Source organism: Ambystoma mexicanum, chromosome 4p (assembly GCF_040938575.1).
Source record: "Ambystoma mexicanum isolate Mex_15411 chromosome 4p, UKY_AmexF1_1, whole genome shotgun sequence".
Classification (NCBI taxonomy): Eukaryota; Metazoa; Chordata; class Amphibia; order Caudata; family Ambystomatidae; genus Ambystoma; species Ambystoma mexicanum.
In genome coordinates this window covers 1207547165-1207574211 of record NC_090927.1, presented here as the reverse complement: position 1 = coordinate 1207574211, position 27047 = coordinate 1207547165, and the positions used below count along the sequence as shown (strand labels likewise).

Sequence of the window (27047 nt, the reverse complement as noted above, 5' to 3'; positions counted from 1 at the left end):
TGGATAACCTTAAGCAGTTGTAGTGCAATGGGAGTTACTAACATATATCATGGATAGTCATGGTCGAGCTGAACCTTGTAGGTGTAATGCTCTAGGTGAGCTACATGTGTTAAGCTGCATGTGCTTTCCTACAGTTGCCTTGCCAGGCCACCCACATATCCAGGCATTGAGTGGACCAGCTCTGCAGACGGTAAAGTCACTCCGTACTTATGTCCAGATCCTTCCTCCAAACAAGTGATGAAAGCAATGGAAGGCACTTTTGCTACCACTGAGCCAGAAGTTTACTGTATTATTAAGTTCCATGTCAGCACTTTGTGTTCTGAGGAGAATCTGTCTGAGTATATGGCGTGGATTGTGCAGGTCCTGCATCTCGATCACCAAAGAGTAGGAGTGGAAACTGCAAATCTGAACCACAGTTGACTAAAGCATGTGCTAAGCTGGGCGAAAGAGGCAGCAATTCCTTTATCACAACTGCGGCTGCGAGAGAAACAAGATAATCCACACAAAAATAGATGCTGCGGTCCATCCGGGCACTGGAAGAGGAGACTGTGGTGATAGTGTAGAGACGCATCCTGTTCAAGGCAGGACAACTGCCCTAGACACTGCTACAGCTCAGCAAAGACAGATGGAAGAAGTTCAGCAGCTGGTGAAGCTTAAAACACAACTGGCTTGCCGGAAGAATTTGCCTGCAAACGTAGACATGGGGCATATCATTCCACTCAGCTCTGTCAGAGGGATCTCAATTATGCCTGGGTAGCAGCCAGATTTGAAGCCCTCAAACCTACCTCCACGAAAGCAATGTTGGGAAAGACGCAGGAGGTTCAAGAGAAGGAGCCACTAGAGCCCCCAACATCAGGAATGGGCTCCACAAAGGGCAAAACTGACAACCTGAAGGTGACCCAGAACTCTGGGATTAAGACAAACTGCATCAGACGAAGGCTCTGGCAGGTCCATCATTAGATCATCTCCATCAGGTCTATGAGCTCTGCAACAACAGGATTAAGCTGCCAGCAAACTGCACCCAGCAAAACACATGGGTATACGAACCAGGGCATCCCGTCTGACCTCATTAGGCCCACCATGGCAGTAGCAGTCGATCTAGAAGGGCAGAGAACTAAAGCCATACTGGTTAGTGGATCCCAGGTCACGATAGTGTATGAACCATACTATCAACAATATTAGACTCATATACCACTGGAACCTCTGGAAGGGTTAGACCTAATGGGATTTGGAGATGCTGCCTGTTAGTACCTTGGGTATCTGTGTGAAAAAACATCTGTTGCAGGAAGTTGCTGGTGTGAACACAACTTTGAACACATTGACATTGGTTTGCACTACCCAGATTAAAAACTCTGAGGTGCTATTGCTCATAAGCACAAAATCCGCCATGTTTGGAATGCTGGCAAACCTCTTTGGGAGAATGGCTGGCCCCCAGTTTGCCTGAACTCTGAGAATGCACCCTGCTTTCCAACATGCTTACCTCAATAGAGGAATGGAGAATATTTGCTGACTTTGAGGGCCCGCGGGATACCTGACTACCACCAATTACAGGCAAGCTGAAATACCACCTGGAAAGACTGTGATGGTACCAGGTCACATACACCTCCGACAACCTGGCAGTTATAGAAGATTGGTGATGGAGGCTTCCGAGGGCGAAGACATGCCTGTAGGTCTGTTTGTACAACACACTTTAATCACTGATATTGCCAGGGGGCTGAAAGCCATCAAAGTCCCGATTTCCAATATAACAAGACACAATCCTCCATCTACCTGGGGGTTTGAAGATTGCACAATTCGATCTCTCTGACTGTAGCTCAAGCTACTGGCACACAGCAGTTTTCCACCATTTGATAGAGAATGTCAATTTCGGTGACTCTCCTCCATCTGATACAAAAAAATCACCCGCGTGAACAGTTGGCACTGAGGGCTGACATTTTCTCTCCTAGTGATTGGGATCTTAGTGAAGTGCATGGAGTGGAGCATCACATAAGACTGAATAACATCCTATTCCAGGAGAGGTTGAGGCTGATGGCCCCAGCTGATGTGGAGGATGTTCGACTACATCTAGAAGAGTTATTGCAGGCTGAAGTCATTCAAGAATCGAGAATAACGATGTAAAGTTATGCATTGACGACTGGCGGCTGAACAGTCAAACTGTCCCAGACCAGTACGCCACGAGTTGTCGAGGCCCTTGATTGCCTCAATGGAAGCCGTGGTTTACAGTGATGGGCCTGAGAAGCGGATATTACCAGATTCCCATGATGCCTGAAGACCAAGAAAAGACTTCCTTGATCTGCCCTCTAGGGTTCTATTAATTCACAAGGATGCCGTAGGGCATTTCTGGAGCCTCATCCACCTTTCAATGGCTGATAGAGCACACTGGGGGGGATATTAATCTGCTAGAGGTACTGGTCTATCTAGATGACATTGTCTTTGGGAGGATGCTTGAAAAGGCTTTTGAAGGTCCTGCATCGTCCCCGCCACCAGGGCCTGAAGGTGTTTCTGGAGAAATGCCAGTTCTGCAGAACCAGTGTGAAATATATTTGACATGTGGTATCCGCAGAAGGATTCAGTGTGGATCGTGCCAAAATTGGCGTGCTCTGTACCTGGCCAAATCTGAGGGAGATCAGGAGTTTCCTGGGTTTCTGCAATTATTATAGGCAGTTTGTGTTTGAGTTTGCCACCATAGCCTGGCCTCTGACTGACCTTACCGAAGGTTATCCTGACCCTCAGAAGAAGAGTGCCTAGCTGAAGACGAACAGTGAAGCCCTCTATCATCCACGCAAGCTGTTTGGGCAACGTTGGAACACAGAGTGCATCTGAGCATTTGCCCAGTTAAAGAAGGCACTTTATGAAGCTCTGGTACTTGCATATGCCTCAGCAGCTGCCCTACCTGCTACACGTAGACGCTAGCCATGACAATTTAGGTGCACTGGTGTATCAAGAAAGCCAAGGAGTGACCAGATCAGTACCCTTCGCCAGCCGACAACCCAATCCATTGGAGATTAACTACTCCGGCACACAAGCTGGAATTCCTGGCCATGACAGAAGAACTACACTACTATCTCTACGGGTCAAAATTCATCATGCAGGCAGATAACGATCCACTTGCTTACATCCTGAAGTCTGCAAAACTAGGTGCCAGAGGCAATCGCTGGCTCGCTGCATGGAGTACCGCCCAGAGATCAATAATAATAATGCAGATGCTGCGTCATGAAGACCGCATCATAAGGAAGGAGAGGACACAACATACAGAGAAGCTATTTGTGATGAATCCTGCAGAGTCATCACTGATTTCCTGTTGTTGAGCTGAGCTCCTCCTATATGGCTAGAGGACGGCAGCTGCTACCTGATCCTGACTCTAGGGGTGGTATTATGAGGGAGGATCATGTGGGACGGGAAGAGGAGGTGATGTCTCCGTTAGGAGAGACATTGTAGCCACCGCCTCCCCCCTTATGAGGAAAACACTATCACACCTAAACTTCTGATGGCATTCTGTCACTCTAGGCAGAGTACCATTCATACCTCATATGCACATAACACAACCATAAAATCTCTGGTTTCTGATGGTTTCGTTTGAAACAAAAATCCTAATCAAGATCACTTTAGAGTCCCAGCAATCTTATGGATTACAACTCCCATAAAGACTTAAGTACTGAGACAACCAAGAGGAAGAAGGAGTTGATATGGATTGAAGGAAACACCAAGCTAAACATGCAGACTGGTTGTTGCAAATGAAGTCGGAGTGCGTGGGACATTTAAAAAGTGTCCGAAATGCGAGAAACCGAGAAGGAGAAGAAGGAAGCAGAACCAAGGGAGAAGGCAGCAGCATGGGAACAGACCGTGCTGGCGAAGGCAGGTGCTTCCAGACTGCTGCTCGCAAGCATTACCTACCGGCGTGGCTCTAGGCAAAAGGAGACACTGCAGGCGCTGTGGGAGAACCATGGAGGAGCAGACAGCAGAGCTAATGGGAATGCGATTGTACTAAGAAGCAGCAGTCTTACCGGCAGGTGAACTCGGTTCTGGCAGGAGAGCTGGGAGAAGGTCTGCAGAGCGGGAAACGCCATCCCAGAGTGAAAGCTTCACTGCAGCAACTTGCCACGGGTTGGAAACAGTACCAGACACTGGTGAGTCTGCCCAGACATATTGGGGACCCCGGGGAGTACCGACAGGCATGTGAGCAATTAAGAACTTGTTTTGAATACCAACCTAGTAGAATACAAAGACATAATTTGCACAAGTCTGCACATATGAGATGTACATACGGGGAAAGTTAGAGCAAGTATTGCCAAAAGCAAATGAATACTAATGAGTAAGTTAAGACAGAACTCGAACAAGTCTCATAAATCGGATATCAATGTGAGGAAAGTACTAACAAGTAGTGCCTCAAGCCAACGAATTATAGATACAGTGAAGGAATACAACTGTGATATACAAAATTCAGAAGTCTCAAAAGAAGCACATCAGGCAGTGAGCATTTGTGAGAAAGATACCTGACAGAGAAGCATACCAGGGGATCTGCAAGACCCCAGAAGGGGATTCCTGGCAGGGGAGTGTATACCAGGCAATCCAGTCGAAATACATAGAGGAATAAAACATTGTGGGAAGATACCTGGCAGGAAAGTTTAAGAAGGGATCTGATGAACCTACTGAAGTTTTCCTGGCAGGGGAGTATACCAGGAGGTCATGCTTAAGAAGTTGTTGTTTGAAAGAGGCACTTGTTGCCATCCTTCCTGAGAAATCCAGTGGAAGGGAACCACCCTCTGGATCCAAGGATTTTTCCTTGGAAAAGACTATTTTGGTGGATTCATCCATTTGCTTTTATTGTTAACACTTTTTGCCAAGCCTAAGTCGGACATTTCCTTACACCCTTAGTTCATTTCTAGTTTGAGGACCAGCTTAGTGTGTTTTGGACACAAGGACAGTTTACATAATTTTGATGAGACAGACTGAGCCTTAGTTTTAGTTTCCTAGTTTGGGAAACTCTACTTTGGATAGGGACACAGAGGCCTTTATCCAACCCTTTTATTTTAATAAAGATGTCTAATAGTGAAAGCCTTACAACTTTGTGTCCGCCACTCATTTCTGACCCCTTGCATATTTCTGTGACACCTGTGAGGGCGCTGTGTGCCACTCAAGAATACAAATATCCCGACCGAGCGCTGTTGATAGACTGCCTTGCGGGCACGGCTGATGGAGTTCCCTCCAGATACTGTGATATTACTAGTTTGATATTGCCTGAGCTTAGCTGCCTGTCAAGATACGATTTGCAGCAAGCGCAGCTAACCAGAGTCCACCATGGCGGAAGTTGTGGAGGTTAAACTCTACAAAAGACTAGAAAGCCACAATGATAGCCAAGGTACTATGGGAGAAATTCTTTGTCAATTATGGCTGGACTGCCAGGCTCCAATCTGATCAGGGGCCTGATTTTGAATCCAGATTAATACGGCTTATGCCAATAATAATAGTAAGGAAGACCAGAACCTCCCCCTACCACCTTCAAGGGGACTTATAAGCTGAGCGATTTAATCACACCCTCCTGAGCTTGCTAGGGACCCTTACCGCCCAAGAAAAATCTCGATGGACACAACAAGTTACCACCTTGGTCCATGCATATCTTTGCGCAAGAAATGACAGTATCGGCTTCACCCCTTATCCACTCATGTTCAGACGAGATTCCAGGTGGCCCTAGACCTTTGCTTTCGTGTGTTTCCAGATAGTCGGGGCTAAAAATTACAGCAAATATGTATGAGAGCTGCAGGAACAACTAAATCAAGCTCATCAGTTGGCTCAGGCAGCTGCTGAGAACAGCACTACCGGCAATAATAGAAGCTATGATGCCAAAGTAAGGTTTCAGGACCTGTAACCTGATGACCGCGTCCTCATAAAAAGCCTGTGAAGAAAAAATACACTGGTGATTGCTGGGAATCGCAAACCTACCTCCTCGATCATCAAGTTTCCTGGATTGCGAGTATTTAGATTGAGAAGGGGTAAAAATCGAATTGTGAAAACCCATCACCATAATCACCTCGCCCCACAGGAAATGATGTGGGATAAATCCAGAGGCTACTCACACTACTCCTTCCCCTAGAAGGATGACTACTAGAAGGTACATCAGAAGAACATTGTGATGAACCCAACCAAAGCAGAGTACTGTGCCACACCCTGCACTTGCGAGATCTCAATGTCACCTGGCCTAGTAACATGGTCGTCTTCGTCTTCCCTCTGTTCCCCCTCCCCTTCCTCGTCGCGCTTTGAAACACTTGTGTATAGACGCATTATAAATGCCATATCATATCACCCTGTATCTAACCTTGAGAAGAGAGAAAAAGATGCAGACGGTGAATCACAAGGGCATGAGGTTGCCCAAAGTCCACTGGTCACACCTCTCAGTCACGAGAAGATGGTCACAAGAACCCTGAAGAAACTAGTATAGATGTCTGGCAAGAAACCAGGCCAGAGAGTCTAAGTACCTTGAATCCTATACTAAGCCTCAAAGCCAGAGCTTGGAAGCGGGCATTGCTGAAAGGATCCACAAGGCAAGTAGGTGATTGAAGATGAATTTATTCTTGAACATATGTACACCCTACCGGCTTCTTCTTAGGTTCCCTCTTAACTGATTAACAGGCTTGCATCCTTTCTCCTACCTTCTACATTCCAATATAACATTCCACATACTGAAGAATGCTACACATCTCCCTTATTTACAAAACATAACTACTTTCAACCTACATAACATTACTGAGGATACAAGTTTGAGCAATTCCAACTAAGATGGTGGAACATTACTATCAAACATCTAACATTTGTACAAAGACATTTGTAAAGTGACATTTAACACCCCACACAAAGCGATTTTATTCAACATAGTCCTTCAGATACAAAGGTCTTTTACACCCACGTGTGAGGTGAGTTCTCTTGTGAACACTACAATCTTGCTCTAACGCAATTTTCTCTTTGTGAACCTTTTGGTTACTTATCTCTTTCCTAACCTGCAATTCCAGAGTATTTCCAACAGAGCTGCATACTCTGTTGACATTCCACACTTGCCCATCCGCCACCTTCAAAGCACCACATAATCATTTAATAACTTTTACCAGTTTTGACCAAAACAAACCACCTTCCAGTCTTCTATTTTGAGTACTGTTTCGCAAACCAATCTCCTTCCTTGGCTATACATTTCTTTGTAGCCTTCCTAACATCAAAACAAACGTTATTGCTCATCTGCTTCTTGCTAATCTTTTCCTTCACTGCATCCATGCCAAGGTCCTTCAGACATGCTCTTACTAACCAGGCCGGGCAAACCCTGGCATTGGGTTTTCTCCCACTTAACATTTCAAAAGGGGACACTCCAGTGGTTGAATAAGGAGTAAACCTATAAGCCTCCACTGTCCTCTGTGGTCTTTCGCCAATCACATCCTTCATAAATGGCAGACTTGATGCTGTACTTGATCGCCCTATTAAATCTTTCAACCATAATGTTCGCTTCTGGGTGATATCTCGAGCTGGTTTTATGCCATTCATTTTCAAAACTCCCTCCATTTACCATAACGTCCCTTCTGTTCTCACTACATGGTTTGAAATTGAGGGGAGCTGGGAGCTATTTAGATCCTGCTTGTGGCCTAGAAAGAGCCTGAATAACTCCAAGTGAATTTTAATCTGTGCACTTGGGACATAAACATTAAGACACATTTACATGACATTTAAAGGGTCATCATTTATGGATAAAATGTTATGCTTGTGTCTTATGTGGAATTTAGATCTCTGGAATGTTATGTACTAGCCCCTCCTTCCCCAGTGGTAGCTTCTGGTCACTGGTTAATGCTGCATACCCAGGAGCTGCTTTTAGCTCCTGCTTATCCAATCTCAATTTCGAACCCTGCACTACTCTTCATTCCAAATTCAAGTCTTTCCTTGAAATCAACCAGCACTGCATCCGCTAACATAGCTTCACACCATTCACTCTCTGCCACTACCTCTTGGCTGACAATCAAAACTTGATCTTCTCTGTCCTCCTCGTCATCTTCAATCACATTTGTCAATCTGGAGACAATCCACTGCCTTGTTTATTATGCCTGGCAGAACCTCTATCTCCCAATTGGAATCTTGTAAACTTGCGACCCACTTGCGAATCCTAGTGGATACTTTTGTGATAAGAATCTCTTTCAAAGGTTTGTGGTCTAAGCGTACCATAAAACTCACACCCCACAGAAAAGTGCGGCATTTCTCAATAGCCCATTTAATTGCTAGTAACTCCTTTTCTATTATAGAATATTTTTTTCTCTGCGTCCCTCAAAACTTTAGATGCAAAAGCAACCATACACTCCCCTCCTTCACTCTTCTGGGAGAGTACAACACCTAGACCATGGCTACTTGCATCAGTCTTTACCACACATTTCTTGCTGGGATAAAAATTGCTCAATGTTGGAGCTTTGGTCAAGGCCAGTTTACCTCTTCAAACTGTTTCACACTGTTCACACCATTGCAGTCTCACACCCCTTTTAACCAAATTCCTCGTGGGCATAGATTTGCTTGCCAGACCTGGTACACATTTTGAATACTATTCAGCCATACCAAGAAATTACACTACCTTTTCTCGGTCTGTAGGACTGGGAACATTTTCTATATTGTTCATGAAATCATGTTTGGGTCAAACACCTTGTTCTGAGATCTCATGTCCCAAATATTGAATGGCAGTCTTGCTAAATTTACATTTATCCTTTCTTGGTATTAAGCTTGCATTCCCGAAAATATATTGTACTGTCCTTAATCTCACATTATGTTCTTCAGAGCTCTCTCCATACATCAAGACGTCATCCTGAAAACATAGGACCCCTTTCATGTCATGAAAATGTTGATACATAATGCGCTAAAATAATGATGCAGCAGATGCCAAACCAAAGGGCATTTGCCTGCATTGAAACGGACCCTCTGGAGTAATAAACGCTGTGATATTTTTGGAAGACGGGTGCAGAACCATTTGGTGATAGGCTGACTTTGTGTCTAAGGATCTCATGACTTTTCCACCTTTGATGGTTACTAGCATCTCAGGTATATTGGGTAAAGGGTTTCTGTCTGGTATCACAAATCGATTCACAGATCTGAAATCAATGCAAAGCCATAACTTTCCGTTGAGTTTATGTACCACCACTTAAGGGGAAACCCATTCTGAAGATTCAATTCTCTCCATCACCCCCTGCCTTTTCATCCTCTCTAATTCTTCCTTTACAGCAGCCATAACAGCCAAAGGTGCAGATCGTAGCTTTTGTACAATTGGAACAGAGTTGCCCTTTATTCTAATTTTGTGTATAAATCCTTTCAAATTGACCAACTCTTCTCGAAACACTTCACAGCGTAACAAATCATTCACACTTTCTATGTCATAAAGCACCTCTTCAGCATTGGGATCAAGTTTTATTTTCAGCCTTTTCTGGTGTGACCAACTTAAAAGTGGGTCACTCCCTTTCTTTGAAACATAAACCTTACCTCTGGCTGACCTATCCTTAAATTTCATAGTTGCCCAGAACCACCCTTCTGTTTCAATTTGTTTGCCTCCATATGCTACAGGCTTGATATCCACTACATTAAGAAATATACATTTTTATAAATTAGTGTCAAACATAGATTTGGGCAGTAAAGTATACTTTGCTCCCAAATCAATCACCATGCCAATATTCACCCCTTCGATCTCAATGGTAGACATGGGCTTCTCAGCATCGGCATCCTGATTCATGGTAATTTTATCAGATGAACTATCCACTAAGCACGTACATTCTTCCATATTCTCACATAACTCATTAATACAGTCCAAATTTGCACTCTTGGTTCTACAGCAAGATGTGAAATGCCCTTGTTTGTTGCACCTTTTGCACAGGGATTTGATGGCTGAGCGTTGGTCACTACTAGCAAAATGAAATAAACTGTCACTTTGAAAACCTCTTTTCCTGTATTCCTTTCTCTTTGTGCTTTCCAACTCTCTTCCTCCCACCTTCTTCCTTGACCCTGTTTCTTTTGATCAGGTCCCCTTGGTTGCACTGCTGAAACCTCCATAATTTGTACATCTTCAGTCTTCATGTCTTATTCAGCTCTTTTTCAAACTCTTTTATGTATTTGTGCGTATGCTCCACTTCCTCTGCTCCTCTGATGACTTCATTAATAGAAGTATTACGTTTGTACCACGCCGCCTCCCTCACTTTTTCATCACTACATTCAAGCATAAACCGGTCCTGCAGTCTTTAAAGTGCTACCAAACTCCCATGAAGCAGCTAAACCGAAGTGCTGTGCTATACTGTTCCACAGATTCTACACCTTGCTTCCTTTTGCAGAAATTATACCTTTCCAAGATAATGCTCACGCACTTCTCATGATGTTTCTCCAGCATTGTTATGCACTTCTTATACTCCAAAAGGTTTGCAAACTCCTCAAAGTGGTGGCAAATTTCCAAACTATACTTGACCATAGTTGCCAAGACAGTGCATCAAAAGAACATTTTCCTTTCGCTAGAGAAATTTAAACGATGCACTCACAGCCAGTCATAATGTTCAAACCTTCTTTTTTTCCACCTTTTCCCAGGGTACATTGTGTTCCTCTTGAACATCCAAGAAGTAGTTAGGTGGAGGTACTCCTTGCATAGCCATTCTGGTTCGATTGTAACGTCGCTTTAATAGTATGAGCTATACAGGGCGCAGGCTAAGGCTTTTGTTTTGGGGAAAGAATACTGTACAATGTAATTTTGATCTAGTAATATCTGTTTTGAAAGTATAGTTTATAAATTGCATGGTTGTATATTGCACCTCCAAACTATATTGTTGTTTTTGGTAGGCACTGGTATGGTTTATATATTGCACAGTTGTTAACTCGTTAACACCTCCAAAGCTTTGATATTCTTGGATGGTGCTTTTAGTGTGTGCTTTGACTGTACAATACTGAATGAGAAAAAGGTTATGCACGCCAATGCTCCTTAAGCTCCTCGATGTGAGGAAATATAGCGCACGCGTACTACAGTATGCGTCCTATGATCTTCAGAATCAGTTTTCTGTTGTGTTGGTTACCTTGGTAACTAAGTTGGCGCCATGTATTCTCACACAGCGGGTTCTTTCCTGAGCGACGCTTGGGTCGGCTGGCTGCTCTCACGGTCGAAACGTTGTATGCAGTGTGCGTGTAAGACTGCGCTGGCTGCTCCTGCCCTGGCGTATTCCACACTCTGAGGCGTAATGATGGTGGGCAATATTCAATAGGATTCGGGGAACTGGTGCAAAAAACGTGAAGCAGCACTCTGTGGGTCCAGACACCACGGCTACTTGGTGAGGTTGCCGCAGTGATTCCTCGTCACCAGTGAAAGGATCCACAAGGCGAGAAGGAGTTTATTCATTAACATATGTGCACCCCACCAGCTTCTTCTCAGGTTCCCTCTTAACTAACAGTCCTGCATCCTTTCTTCTACCTTCTACATTCCATGATAACATTCCACATACTGGAGAATGCTACACTGGCACAATTCTCGGAGGACCCCATCCAAGGTACAGACCCTGTCATGAGGGACCAACCTTCTGATCCACTAGTGAACTTGGATGCAGAGTCAGAACCACACACTGAAGGGCCTCTCGAACCCGGAAGATCTCACTGGGAGGTCAGACCAGTTGGGATGATGAGTTGTAGTGCTTCTGGGGAACAGTTTGAAGTCATCAGAGGGGTTACTCCTGTACAGGTTATCCCATGTACCATACCATGCGCCCAATCACCAGGCACTGTGCTCCCACCTTGGGGAGTAACCCTGTTAATGATTGAGACCTTATATCTCTTGCATACATTACATTGGAGATGAGCTGAAAACCTTGGGGGCAAGGTTGGTGTAACCCAGACATAAATTATGGGTTTGACTTTGAATAGAAGGTAACATTTATTGAATGCTTGATAAAGAAAAATGTCATGACCATTTAAAGTAACATTTCACATTGTTTTGTGTAAAATCTCTGTGGCATCTACGGTTATGTTGGAGAAGTGTAAAATATTTTCCTGTGCCTAATTAGGATTGTTATATTCTCCCAATAATGTAGTTGTCCGGTTTGTTCAGTGCAACTTTGCTGAGTTATGTGGACAAATGAATCTGTGTTGCCATTATTATAGAAAAGTTAACAAATGCTGCCATTTCGCGCTTTCTACAGTTCCCAGTGAGTGGGCGCATACAAAATTGAAGTTTCTGGTGGATTTGGGTGCAGGATGATCCTCTGTGTCCCTGAACAGAAGAATCTGAGCGAGTTTGACAGCTGTCCTCCCCTCTCTGGGTCACTTAATGCTATGTCCCTTGTAAGAGAAGAAATCCAGTGTTTTTCTCACAAGGAGAGATCTGAGGGGGCTGTCGAAAGTGAAGGATCTCTGTCCTTCTTGTGCGAGTCTGTCGGCTGGCTCAGGCCCTCCTGGGCCTAGCAGGCCTTTCGTTCCTTTTGATTTACATCTCCCCCACCCAGGGGAGTGCAGATAAGGGAGAAGGGATTACAGCATAGGCTGTGACGATGAATAAGGCTGCTTATAATGCAGCCCTACCCAGGTCTCAGAGGGCCGTCTGGTAGCTATGCTGAAGAGGTGTCTGCCTTCTGTTTATTGTTGCCCGAAGGAAGGAAGAAAGGAGGGTATGAAGGAGGGAAGGGTTAGTGGAAGGTGGGGAGGCAAAGGGTGGGAAGAAAGATTTAGGCAGCGATGGTGCACTCCTCTACGGAGGCGTCATGAACGATTAGTCTGCATTGTGCACATGGTATCGGGTGAATTGTTAAAGAAAAGAAAGCGTAGCAACCCTGCCGCTGTGTAAGTTCATGTCAGCACGCACAGGAGATTAGAGAACGGCCCCATTTTCATCGCAAGCAGCTGTGTGTGGTACAAAGTACCTCAGAGGGAAAACTGTACATATAACCTACCTTTGCATGAGAGTCACGTTATGTCTTCCTTTCTTTGAAAGAGTAGATGCGACCGGATTCCAGTGCACTGCTTACCAGTTGCCGAGAGTGGGGTGTTAGTACTTAAAAGCATTATGCCAGAAGTTAGACAACCGAATATAAGAAAAACAAAAATCAATAAATTATAAAGCCTGTCTTTGCTCGTGTGTAGTAAATCTGGAGGGTGTTTTTGATTAGGATGTCATAGTGTGAGCTCTGGGCTCGCAGTCTTTACTTCAGTGTACTTTTATGTAATCTGGGGCAGATCAGTGGTAATGTTCTCTTGGTTTGCGCCAAGTGAATTATTTATGGCAAATGATCACAGAGGGATGCTGTCTTTCGATAAACTGACAATAAAGAATACGTGCCAGTCATTTATAGTTCACTTGTTGGTGGTGTTATTAAGGAAAGAGTTGGAAAGCATTATTTAATATAGTAGCATTTGACACAGAGCAAATCCTTCCTTTCCCAACACTACTGTGTTGGGAAAGGAAAGTTAGCGTTAAACAAAATATCATCCCCGTCATCAGATTTCTTTGTCACAGCCTAGTAAACCTGCTGCTAAACCCATAAAATGTCTCTAGTATTAACCTGTTTGGACACATTCACACTGGGACTGTTAACTAAGGTCGCCTGGGAGCATCAAGCTGTACCTTCATGTATAGGAGGCCTGCATTAAAGCAAAGCTGGGACCATAGCTGCCACTCACACCTCCTACCCAGAACTGCCTCTGTGGGGTGTGACGAATCTGAGGATATCGTCCTTTCTCCCTGAGGGGGAGACCTTTCCCATGGGTAAGGGTGGTGCGTCCACAGTACAATAGTCCCCTTGGGGTGGTGCACCAAGGAGGATAAAATGGGGGTGAACCCCCTTATGGCATTAGGGGAAACTTTCTTCTGAGAATGCGGTATGCACCTGCCGCATTATCCCTTAATGCCTCCACAATGTTCACTCCTCCCCTCCCTCCCATTAACCAAACCAATATCTGTTATAGTTCGGCTAGTCAAATTCTAGAAAATGCAAAGTCTATTAAATCAGACTTTATGACATGTACTGAGATGGTCAAGAGTCAAAGGATCACTATGGAGAAACAGAATGGGCAGTCTAGCTTTTCAAGGAATGAGACGGAGATGATAATCAGGAGTCCAAGGATCATTGCCGAAAAGCAGGATGAGCATTCTAGTTTCCTAATTGATGTAATTGGCCCAAAGCAACCCCCTTTCCCAATGCGGTAGTTTAAATATCAGACAGCCGACATGCAAGAGCGAGACGATCCTCCAAGGAGGAGATCAGCAAGCACAGCTGCAGCCAGCAGTAAGAGAGCCTGCTGGAGGGAAGCAGAGAACGAAGGGGGAAGCGAACACGAGCAAGGTCCCAGAAGCTTGGACTGCTTGCGTTGTTGCCTTCAGCAGGCCTCCAGGCCTCCCGAGCTTCGACGAACCGCCCAGCAGAGAGGACTCGCCTCCGGGAAGAATCAGACATCAGGGAAGCTGCTTCCTAGCTGCAACAAAGCCCTGTATGTGACTGGAGCTTATACAAAGCTGTCCCTGCTCGGGAAACGGTGGCACCTATCAGTTAGAAGCAAACTGGTAAACTGGTTACCTAAGTGGTACAGGAGGTCCAGGGGAATGAAGTGGTGAAGGCGGAGGCCACAGAAAGGGGGTCTGAGAACTGAGTGCAAGTCTGGGACCTGCACTCATTTGAAGACCAAAGACAAAAGCCAATTCGAGCTTTGCGAGTCTGCGACTCGCACCCATATGAGTAAATGAAACAAAACTGAATTGAATATTGCGAGTCTGGGACTCGCACCCAAAGAGGGACAGTCCATGAGAGGACGAAGACTTGGCAGGAGAGTAACAAAGTCGAATTAAATGTTGCCAGTCTGGGACCCACACCCAAATAAGTTTTATGAAAGAATAACTGCTTGGCAGAAGAGTTTACCAAGAAGTTATATACTGCGAGTCTGGGACCTACACCCAAAATAAGAGAAATACAGTGCAACAAATCCTATACTTGGAAAAGGGGAATGGGCCAAGTCGATAGAATTAATAGGAAAAGCATAAGGAGCATAGTCTTGTGAACTGCCTATTGACATTTGGGGAAGCAAGTATAGCCCTGAGGGACATTACAGAGAGACAAACACTACAGTAAGGATCCAAGGGGAAAGGGCCAAGACCCTAACATTGGTATCCTACAGTTTTGAAAATTCCTTTTACTCTGCCACTTTTTGCCGAAGAGACTGGGAACTTTTCTGTTGCTTGGAACCAGAAGCAAAATGTTTTCCATAGGAAGAGATCATCCTTGCACATTTAGTTTGTTATTAGAATTAAGGACAGAAGTGGGCTTTTTGAGATACAACAGGGACATACTATATAATTTTGACATTCTGACAATTTAATTTGTTTTCAAACCCTTTTTAGCTTTAGGGACAGAGAGGCATGTTTCCAACCCTTTTTCGTATAATAATAATAATAAGTTTATGGTCACAAACTTATCACAGTTGTCTCAGAGTCTTACTTCTAGTTAAGCACCAGTTTAAATCTGAAGAAAGCAACACCGGAAGCACAGCCGTCTCGCCATAACTCGGTGACAGGAAAATCATCCCTTTAGTGCATTAAGTCCCTGTGTTATGGCCACCTGAGAAGACTAAGAACAACCCTGCCTAGCTGATTCTACCATGGTCCTGCACACAGCTAGGTTTGCACTTTTGGTAGACTGCACCTATCTATTTGTGTTTTTTTTTTTTATTGCTATACAGGTTGTGAACATGAACACTCACACAGGAAGCACTTGAAAGGAGAAAGATATTCAACCCAGACTAACTAGGTGTAGTTACAGAAGCCATTGAGACTGTTTAGGATATGAAAAGAAGAGTGCATAGTGTTCAACCTGTCTTCGGTCCACTGGAATCGGTTTTTATACCAGTTTGACAATGCAAAGACTGGGATTAATTAATGGGTGATTAAGGCCCCTGGGAAAGTCATAGTTAAACAGTTACATAATGAATTGTTCTGCTGATCATACTAATGCTCTATAATATGTGTTTATTGGACCAATTTGTTTTATCTGTGTGCTATTTATTCCCCACCTCTGGCGCTCATTTATGTATTTACTTACTAGCTGCTCATGCACATTTTTATATAAAGGCAGAAACACCTTACTTAACGCTCCGTAAGGTGCCCATTTCTTGCTACAGACATCCAGTTGCATGACCTGGACAATACTGGAGAAATACGTACAGGTTGTTCTTGTCTGTGTCTGAGACTAAAGCTTTGACTGATGACTGTTTGCTAAGAAAATACATGCTGCTTTCCAAGTCCTGTGCGCTCTTGTTCTCCCTGAAAGCGCAGAATACAACTATCAAAATGTATTTTTCCTTCCGCAGCCTGTATGGTCCCGTTCTTATACCAGGAACTGAAGGAGGCAAGGCTGGACTCATTTTCTCAATGCAATCCTCCTAGATCTAATAAGGACACGTGTAGCAGGTTAATGCACTCGCCCTTCTAGATTGGAGAGGATGAGGGGAGATGGGCAGGGGAGGGTACAAGGTCTGGGCACACAAATGGGATTTCTCCATAAGGATGTCTCAAAGTACATGCATCGTGGAAACTTTCTTGTGTGTGCATGCAAATGTGAACAATTTATTCAGAATAAAGAGGTTTATATTGAGTAGATAATCCACAAGGATCCAACATACTTTAAATTACTTTCTTGAAGTTAATGACCAATGTTCACTGACCAGAAATAAACAGACACTACTTGGTTTGTTAAGCAGCATTTGTAAATATGTTTCTGAGGCTTGTGGACTCTGCTTAGATCACATGCAGTGCATATGCCGACATCTAGTGGAAGCTGCAGAGTATTACCGTTTGTTTTTCAAAACTCGAAAAGGGGCGTCGAACCAGGGTGTGCCAGTAATACTATCCCTAGTGTGACGTCCCCTGTACCCATGATCCCTCACGCGTGTAGGAACCTCAGATTGTTTTTTTCCGCCATACTAGTCTGACGCATGTTGCAGAGTTCCCTTGGCATTAGCCAATTATACCAGAATTATTGTTAAAAAACGTCCCCGTTCTCTTCCACCCTATGCCGAAGATCGACATAAGTGAAGATCGAGGAAACCAGCCGTTGAAAACTACACAACGGACTTTGGGCCTTGGAAGGCCTCTGGCCTCGGCCCTGTACAAGTAGGGAGAGTGGGGGGTGGTCATACAGGCTTTCCCACATTTATTTCCTGCATATACCAGCCCGCTGCCAATTTCAGACATATGGAGAGTACTCCTTTCAAATTCTACCTTAAGTGTAACAGGAAGTTTCCCTGGGTAGACAAGCACAATATGTGCAATGTACCTGTCAAGCTTGCAAGCTCTTCAAGCCGAAAACACATAAGGACCGCTCCACTAAACGCTGGGCCCACTAGGCCAGGCAACTAGAGGCCATGGACGCTGTAGGGTCATTTAGCAATGGCAGCAACACCGCCGTATCGGACGGTGAGGGCAGAGGGGTGACTTCAGACACTAACGCGCAAGCCCCCGGAGGACTGGCCGGCGGCACACTTATGGGGACAACACCCAGCGGCATAAGCGCAACACACACCACTCCCACTAAACACATCAGCCCCGGCCGTGACTCGACACGTGCGTCGAGCAATCGGCAACGGAAGACACCAAGAGAGCAGTCCAACAAATTTGTGTCTTCTGGGCATTCCTGTTCGCGATCGCCTCATGACAAAGACCAACCGTCCGCAGTTGGAAAAGGTGTCGCACTCCCAATACTCCCAGAGGCCTGATCGTCAGAAGACGATTCCAACCTCTATCCTCAGGCAAGGCACGTAGCGCCTACTCCCGATATTCGACGTCCTTCCTCCAAGACCAAGCCCTTAAAACCATTGGGAAACATTCCTCTAGTCATGGGAAGGGGGATAAACAACACAAAAAGCCTCCAGAACACCATGTTCATAAGGAGAAACAAAAGGCCCCTAAATCAGTAGGAAAGTCCAAGGTCCCTGACCCTCCCATTAAAGGAAAAATCATCCCTCCCACTGCTCAAGATATGGGCATGGAGGAGGAAACCGAGGATGTTGTGATTATCCCTAGCTCCAGAGAATGGAATTCAGCTGACATTGATAGGGTTATGAGAAGAATGTCATTTTTTCCAGACTTCTATGAAAAAGACCCCAATTATTTTCATAGTTATGCCAACACACCTCCTACCTCTGCCCCTTCGGTGTCCAAGGCCTCTCAGCCCCCTGCTAAAAGAATCTGATCTGATGCCCGGCGCTGGGGTTGGTCACAGACCCTTCGGTCATTGCACCTTACCATCCCGAGTCATATTGTGAAGAAACAGAAACACAAATGGTGGCAGACCAGTCAAGGGTCTCTTATTCTGTGGATGATGATGATGATGAGGAGGAGGAGGAGGAGGAGGAGGAGGCTGAGGCTGAAGTCTACAATCTTGACTCCCCAATTCCTAAAGACCCCCTGGTGAATGACTCACAGGTAGATAATCAACCACTCCTCAATGAGGTACTGGCTAGGGAAGCAGCCCATTTTCATATTGACACACAAGTTGTCCAAGAGGACAGGGATTTCGCGGAAGATATCCTAGGTGACAAAAGAGCCATTACTCAGGCTATTCCTATATTGAAATCTATCCAGCATAGAATTGACCCCTCGTTGGTAACTCCAAATCTTACTTGTGCGGTTAATCCACGAGTTGAAACATTATTCCGTGCCGTACCCTCCTATCCCCTCTAAATTAGGGGTCAATTAAAACCCCACTCCCTAGTAGTAACAACCACCAGAAAGAGGGCAGGTACACCACTTGTTTCTTCTGAAGCATCTCCCAATAAACAGAGCAGAAGACTATATGCTTTGGGCAGGAAAGTTGCCTCCACTTCCGCCTACCGGGCACGAATTGCTAACAGTGCCACTCTTTTGGCAAGCTATAATTGCCATCAGTGGGAAGAAGTAGCTGCTTTAGTATCCTCTGAACCTGAACCACCGAAGAGCCAGTTGGCTCAGCTGGCAGCAGATGGTAGATCCTTATCAGGATGCATACTGAAAACAAACTTTGATGCAGCAGATAATGCTGGAAGATTAATCGCAGAAGGCACTGTAATAAAACGTCACGCATGGTTAAGACAGTCAGGGTTCAAACCCGAAACCCAAGCCACTCTTATAGACATGCCAGTAGAGCTGAACGTACTATTCGGCAAGGCAGTGGAGGAAGCCTTGAAAACAGCTAAGGACGAGTACAAGACCCTAAAAGCTCTCTGACAACTCACGAATAAACCCTCAGGACAGAGGGGAAACACTAATTTTCATCGCTTTCGGGGCCAAAGCTCCCTGAGGGGTTCAAACTGCTATCCGGATCAATGAACCTCATGGGGCAACAATCAGTCATCACAAAACTTCCCCAGAGGGAAGCACAGAGGCCGCATTAGGGATAGATTCAGCCCCGCCAGAGGTGGTACGCCACCCAGTAAACCGTGACGTTCTGCTTCGGGTCCCCTCCCATGCATCCCCAGTAGGGGGGCGCATTTCCACCTTCACCCACGCATGGGAGGGGATCACTTCAGACAGATGGGTGCTGTCCACAGTGTCCGCGGGATACTGTATAGAGCTACTAGGGCACCCCCAAGACCATCCTCTGAGACAGAAGGTATACTCCTTGGAACTCCAGAAAATCCTCCTCAAGGAGATCGCCATTCTGCTTGCAAAGGACGCCATAGAAGTCGTCCCGGGCAGCCAGGTAAAAGGATTTAACAATCCGCCCAGTATTAGAATTGTGCCCTGCAAAGAAGTATGTCAAGCAACAAAAATTCTGCATGGCTACACTGCAAGAGGTAATCCCCCTATTAAAAAAGTGGGATTACATGGCAACATTGGATATGAAAGATTCTTATTTTCATATTCCAATGTTCGCAGCGCACAGAAGATTATTGCGTTTCAAAATAGACAGCCAGCACTACCAGTTCAAGGTGCTGCCCTTTGGAATAGCCTCGGCTCCAAGGGTATTCAACAAGGTACTGGCAGTGGTGGCGCCGCACCTACGCAGGGAGGCAATCCCAGTGTACCCTTACCTGGACGACTGGCTCATTACAGGGGAATCCCCCTTCATTTGCAGACTAAACATCCAAAGGACAATCGACCTCCTCTTCCACTTGGGCTTCTCAACCAACAAGAAAAAAATCAAGCCTAGTGCCAAGCACCTCGAAACAGTTCCTAGGAGCTGTCCTAAACACCCAAGAGAGGTTGACCTTTCCATCAGAGGAAAGAATTTGAAATCTGTTGCTGCAAATTCCTCAATATCAGGCCGATCGCCAAATAAGGGTGCGCAAAGTGATACGTTTGCTAGGCATGATGGCATCTTGCCTTTACCTGGTTCCCCATGCGCGTGTTGCCATGCGACCCATGCAGGAATGGTTGGCAAACAGTGGTCTCAAGCAAGTGGTCAATGAGACGGATCTAGTGGTCGTTTCGCCAACACTAGTACAGTCTCTTTACTAGTGGACAAGAGAGAATCTTACGAAAGGGAAACCCTTCTACGATCCAGAGATTCAGGACGTTGTCACAACAGCCGCCTCCCTAGCAGGGTGGGGAGCCCACTACCTTCACCATACAGCTCAGGGTCTCTGGTCTCACACAGTGGCTCAGAACCACATCAATCTGCTAGAACTTCTGGCAGTCTTCAGAGTGCTTCGGGCATTCGAATCCCTCCTATCCAACCAGTCAGTGCAGATCCTAACAGACAGCACGACTGCAATGTTTTACCTAAACAAACAAGGGGGCGCTTGTTCGCCAAATCTGTCCAAGCTTGACCAGAAAATTTGGAAATGGGCACTCAAACAGAAGATTTACCTATCATCCCAACATGTTCCGGGGAATCTCAACTCACTAGCAGATGCTCTGAGAAGGGATCCACTCCCAGAAGAACACGAGTTGACACTACACGAAGAAGTCGTAGGAGACCTCTTCTCTCAGTGGGGTTTCCCCACTATAGACCTATTCGCCACAAGCGAAAACAGGCAATGCCCAAACTTCGCATCCGGGTTTCCCCAGCCAGGCTCCAAGGGAAACGCCCTATGGATGAATTGGTCAGGGATGTTTGCCTATGCTTTTCCACCAATCCCTGTGTTGAGGAAGGTGGTGAACAAGATCCTCAGGGAACGCTCATCCTGGTTGCTCCTATGTGGGCAAGACAACCATGGTATCCACACCTACGCAAACCGACGGTGTGCGACCCCATCAAACCCCTGTGCCAGTACAACCTACTCTCCCAGCATGAGGGGCTAACAGTGCATCCTCAGCCCAACTAAATGAACTTGGCAGCATGGCTCCTGAAGTCGTAGAGTTCGGACATCTCAATTTACCCCAGAGATGTATGGATATCTTGAAAGAATCAAGAAAACATAACACAAGGCGCTGTTACTATGACAAATGGAAACAATTTGTTGTTTGGTACCAGAATAAGCAAATCAACCGAATTGATTGTACTCCTTTTAATGTTGTCACCTATATGCTCCACCTATTGGATGCAGGGTTAGTGTTTAACTCACTTAAAGTGCACCTGGCAGCTTTATCAGCCTACACCACTTCCTATAACAAGGTGTCATGGTGGAAAGTGCCAGTTGTTAAAACATTTATAGAAGGGGTAAAGAGACTCCACCCTCCAATTTCTAACTCACCTCCAGGTTGGGACCTTAATGTGGCACTGGCTAAGCTCATGGAACCTCCCTTTGAGCCCATGCACAAATCCAGTCTCAAACACCTGACTTATAAAACTGCCTTCTTAGTAGCCATCATCTCCATAGGAAGTGTCAGTGAAATTCCAGCTCTGTCAGTACAGGATCCTTTCTTTACTATTCATAAGGATAAACTGGTTTTACACACTCACCCTAGGTTCTCACCTAAGTTCATTTCCAAATTCCATGTTAACCCGTCTATTGAGCTACCAGCTTTCTTCCAAGAACCCAAGAGCTCTGCTGAGGTAAAACTCCACGCACTAGATGTGAGGAGGGCGGTCTTCTACTATGTAGACAAGACCAGACTGCTAAGGAAAACAGATCAGCTGTTCGTCTCCATAGCTCCAAGCAGAGGAGAAGATAGCATCTCTAAAAATACCATCTCTAGGTGGATAGTAAGATGTATCCAACTGTGCTATTCCCTTTCAGATAAAACACTGCCTTTTACGCCAAGGGCCCACTCTACAAGAGGTACTGGAGCCACTCTGGCTTTCATTGCAAATGTACCCCTTGACAGCCTTTGCAAAGCAGCTACATGGAGCTCTATTCACACCTTTACTCAGCACTACTGCATTGACACGCATTCCAAGACCGATATTCAAGTGGGACAGGTGGTTCTAAGACACTTGTTCGCTCATGAACCTTCTCACATCGCACCTCCTTCTAACACTGCTCGCTAATCTATGCACAGCCTGTGATCTGAGCAGATTCCACAAGCCTCAGAACGGATACATTACTCACCGTAATCGTAATTCTGATGCTTGTATCTGCTTAGATTCACATGCGCCCACCCTTCCTCCCCTCTGAGAGAAGGTGCATGGATGCTTGTAGTCTTATCTATCTTATCCGCGTGGATACTCTGTACTCGCGCTACTCCTCATGCTACCTCATGTCAGAAAGAATACAATCTGAGGGTCCTACACGCATGAGGGATCATGGGTACAGGGGACGTCACACTAGGGATAGTATAACGGGCACGCCCCTTTTCGAGTTTCGAAAAACAAACTGAAATACTCTGCAGCTTCCACTAGATGTTGGCCTATGCACAGCATGTGAATCTAAGCAGATAAAAGCATCAGAAATACAATTACGGTGATTAATGTATCCCATATAAAGGTGCACACATGACCACACTTCTTTAAGTGTCTCGGCACTCAATGGGACAATTAGAGATACTAACTCATTATACTCTACAAGGCAAAATTATATCAGGACTCTGCAACAAGTGTGCAAACAAAGGACCAATGAGCATGTTAAAGAACTTAGAAAGACACATCACAGAAACAGTCTTGTACAAAAAAGCAGGTGGTGCCACTCTTGTACCTAAACCAATTTAATACCATTATTGCACAATGGCTTGCTTCGGCCTTGCTTATTTGGTTGTGTTAGATGAAACGAGGCACTGAGGTAATCTAGGGAAAGTCATTATTGCAACTTGCTCCAAATAATTTCTTATATCCAGGTTCACACATGTTTTTCTTTATTCTAGTTTATCATGACATCGCAACAACTTACAGACAAACAAGCATCCGGATGAAAAAGAAAAACAAAGGTAAATATAGTGCTGTCACTGAATGTGAATTGTGTTCATGGGATAGGCAGTTCAAATCTCGATGGATTTACAGCGTATGCCCATCTAGCCTGACATGGTCTCCATTTGTGTGATTGTTTTTTGTGTATCTTTAAATATTGTATTTGTTTGAGGCCTTAAAGGTTGTCTCCTTCTTTTCTATTGAAAAGTACTTCTGTGCGGTTACTCTTCTTCCTTTGAAGACATCCTTCCTTGACCATACATGTTTACTTGCATCCCTGAGAATCCCTCGAGAGAACGCATGGGTTCAATAGCATAGTTTGCTTATCTGTATTTAGATTTCTGGGGATGAGTCTTGTACAATTCCTCATAAGCTCCAAATGTAGTTCTACCAATCATGTGGAAACATTCCATTTGTTGTTGTTGATACTCTTCCCACGCACTCCTACTTCTCTTTAGCTTCCTCGATTACTTTTTGAAATGGTTGTGTTTCATTTAGATAATCCAGTTGAACAATCCGAATATATCACTATTGTTTACTGGTCTTCAAAGTCCAACTCTCCTTCTATGGTAGTATTCCAACAGCATGTGCCCTAATAAGACCTGTGAACTTTAACTGTCTGCAGGTGTTTTTCACCTGAAAGCGGACAGCACTTACATGTTGGATTAAAGACCAATGGCCTATTGATATGATTTTTTTTTTAAAGCAATAGTTCCACTTGTTTTCCACCTTCAGACGATATCCCCGGGGAGACGATCTGCCTGATTTCTCTTGTTTATGGGAGGAGGGCTATGGCATCTTTTGGCCCTGAACAAGAATGAATGAATGAATGGTTCAACAAGAAAAAGGGAGGATCCTGGTGATCTAATGTGACAACTTTCTAAGAGTGGTTGGAAAAGCACGTCTTTGTAGTCATGAAGCAATTCATGAGCGCCATGAGAAGTAGTATGGCTGAATCACAGACACTAGCATTTGACAACGTTTTAGGACTCTTTGCTGTAAATGCCTAACAAATTCTATCACTTTTTAAGATGCCCCGTCTGATCCATAATAATAACTTAGGTGTTTATTTAAGGGTAAACCCTTACCCCCAAACCCACACGGCAACAATACAAAGCCCAGTTTAAACAGGCCAAACCTGGCACTCTACATGCACTGACAGGAGGAAGATCTGTACAAATGAGAACCAAAGAGCAAACACAGGCAGTCATTCTGGCTGCAGTGGGGCAGGTGAGAAAGGTACGAGGAAACATTGCTGAATATATAATCGTGGGCCCGCATTTCTAATCCTTGAACTGTCTTTTTTTTATAAACTCCTACAACTGAATTTTCCCTAGCCTGCGTGTGGCTCTTGTGCTCCCCTATTCAGAATATAAGGAATCCTGCTACGGAGTGCTAATGGTTTTCTTGTGAAGGCTCCATCATATGTTCTGCATATTGCATGGCCTTTTTCATCATTTGGGAGGCAATACCATTCTGGAATTCTTTCACACTTTAGAAAGTCATTAAGCTCTAAACCTAGATTTTGATATATTGTCTAGTTAGAGGCATGCCAGTTTCTGGATGTTTTACATTGTTAGAGTACATGTATGGAGCTTGTTAAGGACAACTAGAATGCTTTAGGTTAATGATTCCTTTGGTTTGAATAGGACTTTTGGACCTGCAGTATCGGCAGCTGCACAAACCTGCTCTTATTATTTTTGTTTTTTATTGCTACCTTGTGAATTCCTGAATTAGCTGCTTTGTTGTTGATCCTTGATGTGTCTGAGTAGAACCCCTTTGATTTGGGTTCTAGCATGCTCACACAATTGACCTCATCAGAGGCTGCGACAAGGAGCTTGTTGAACTAGGTGTTGGGTATTTGAGATGTTGCAATGGTGTTGTATTTCCAGTGCCTCCATCTCGAATGACGACCTCAATGACTATGCCAGGATGCTCGTTTGCTGTACCCTGCAAGCTGATGACTGCTTGGACATCAGTTTTGACCAAACCCACAGGATCTTTTCCTAATTCCAGAGGGAGAAAAACGTCTAACAGGAAAGAATCAGAACTGTCAATTTCTACAATAAAAGGAGGACATACCTGCCTGTTTAGGGAAATCCTTTTCAAGGAGGACAAGCTCCAACCGTATCAATATCTGGCAGTCGCAATTACAGCATGCTTTGGGCAGTTCTCCAACAGTTTTCAAGACCTCATACATCAAAACCCTACTCAAGAAACCAACCCTTGACCCCCAGCTACGGGCTAACTACAGACCTATCTCAAGCAACCGCTTCATAGCTAAACTAATTGACTAAACAGCCTTCTCTCAGCTACGCCTTTACACAGCATCCAACCTCCCCTTCGAAACGGCCCAATCTGGCTTCAGACCTCTACGAGGAACTAAATCGTGCCTTGTCTGGGATGATCTCAAAGGGAACCTCTGACTCAGAAGGCTGTACTGCACTAATCCTTCTCGACCTCTCGGCAGCCTCTGACACCCATGACCACCGCACCCTCAGACAGACTCCACACTCTCGGCATCAGGGATGCAGCCTTGAAGTGCATATCCTCCTTCCTCGCCAACTGATCCCAAATGCACATACCCCCTACCCCCCTTCTCCTCGAAACCCCACCCTTTTGCTTAGGATAGGGCGCCTCTCTCTCTCTCCTCTGCTCTTTAACCTCTACATTAGTCCCCTCCCCGTTATTATCCATTCTCAGTCTGCCCTGCTACAACTATGCAGATGACACCCTAATCATCTTCAAGATCCTAAATGACTCTTCCAACACCACCGCAACCTCGCATCATGCCTCACAGAAATCGGCCACTGGATGACTGCTAACCACCTCCTCAACCACAGAAAATCTGAAATTATGATCTGCAGGAAGATTGCCCTATTTCCCCAACCCACCCCTTGGCCGCCCTACCTAGGCCCACTCCCTCTACCTCCAACACAGTAAAGAACTTTGCATGCACTATGGGCTCAGACTTGACACTATCACACCACATCAACTCTGTGTCGAAATCCTGCCATCTACACTGTTGCATTCTCCCACACATCTTCTCCTAACTGACCTTCCCACACAGAGTTGCCACAATTACTGCCATCGTCCTCTCTCGCCTAGACTATTCCAACACCCTATACTTTGTCACCCCCGCACCACAACTTGGAAAACTCCAATGGGTTCAAAACACTGCATCAAGTCCCCTTCTTGCCCTTGGACCAAGAGAACGCTCTCCCGCCCTCAGTGTCCTTCACTGGCTGCCGATCGGGCGATAATCCACCTTGACAGCATTGTGCCTCACCCACCGTACTCTGCACAACTCTGGGCCAGAATATCTACAACACAAACTCACTCCCTACAGGCCCACCAGAAACTTGAGATCAGGCACAGCTCTGCTTGTCATCAGAGTCGCTAAATCGACCAGAATAGATGATCTTCCTTCTCCGTCCTAGCATCCACCATCTGGAACACGATCCTGTTTAGCATCCACCGCCTAGGGTATCACATCGCCTTCCTTAAGGCACTAAGACCTGGCTCTTCCCTTCTGCATCTTGACTGACATAGTCCACCTCCTGGGTGAACTATCACCCCCAGACATGTAGGTGGAGGCACAGATGAGTCCATTCAAGAGATAAGTTGGTACCTAGCATGCACAAAAAGGAGTTCAGTGGATCCTTATGATACAATCTGCATACCCCCAGCGCAGCTAGATATCAGCCATGACTCTCTGGTACGTATAGCACTCCATCTCAATGGAACATAGCCGCAGCCCTCCAGGGGGATGCCCACACACCTACCCACATACACCTGCAATAATTCACTACTCTACCCCACTTCGCACATCACCTCTGC

General features: G+C 45.2%; 1 protein-coding gene across 2 annotated transcripts in view; it reads left to right on the top strand.

Moving 5' to 3' along the window:
- MRPS5 (mitochondrial ribosomal protein S5) overlaps nucleotides 1–27047 on the top strand; it is an 804837-nt gene that overhangs the window by 647848 nt on the left and 129942 nt on the right. For both annotated transcript variants that reach the window (XM_069606860.1, XM_069606861.1), the window contains exon 9: nucleotides 23165–23227. In XM_069606860.1, the coding sequence (XP_069462961.1) occupies nucleotides 23165–23227 (63 nt within the window). The remainder of the gene's footprint in view (nucleotides 1–23164; nucleotides 23228–27047) is intronic.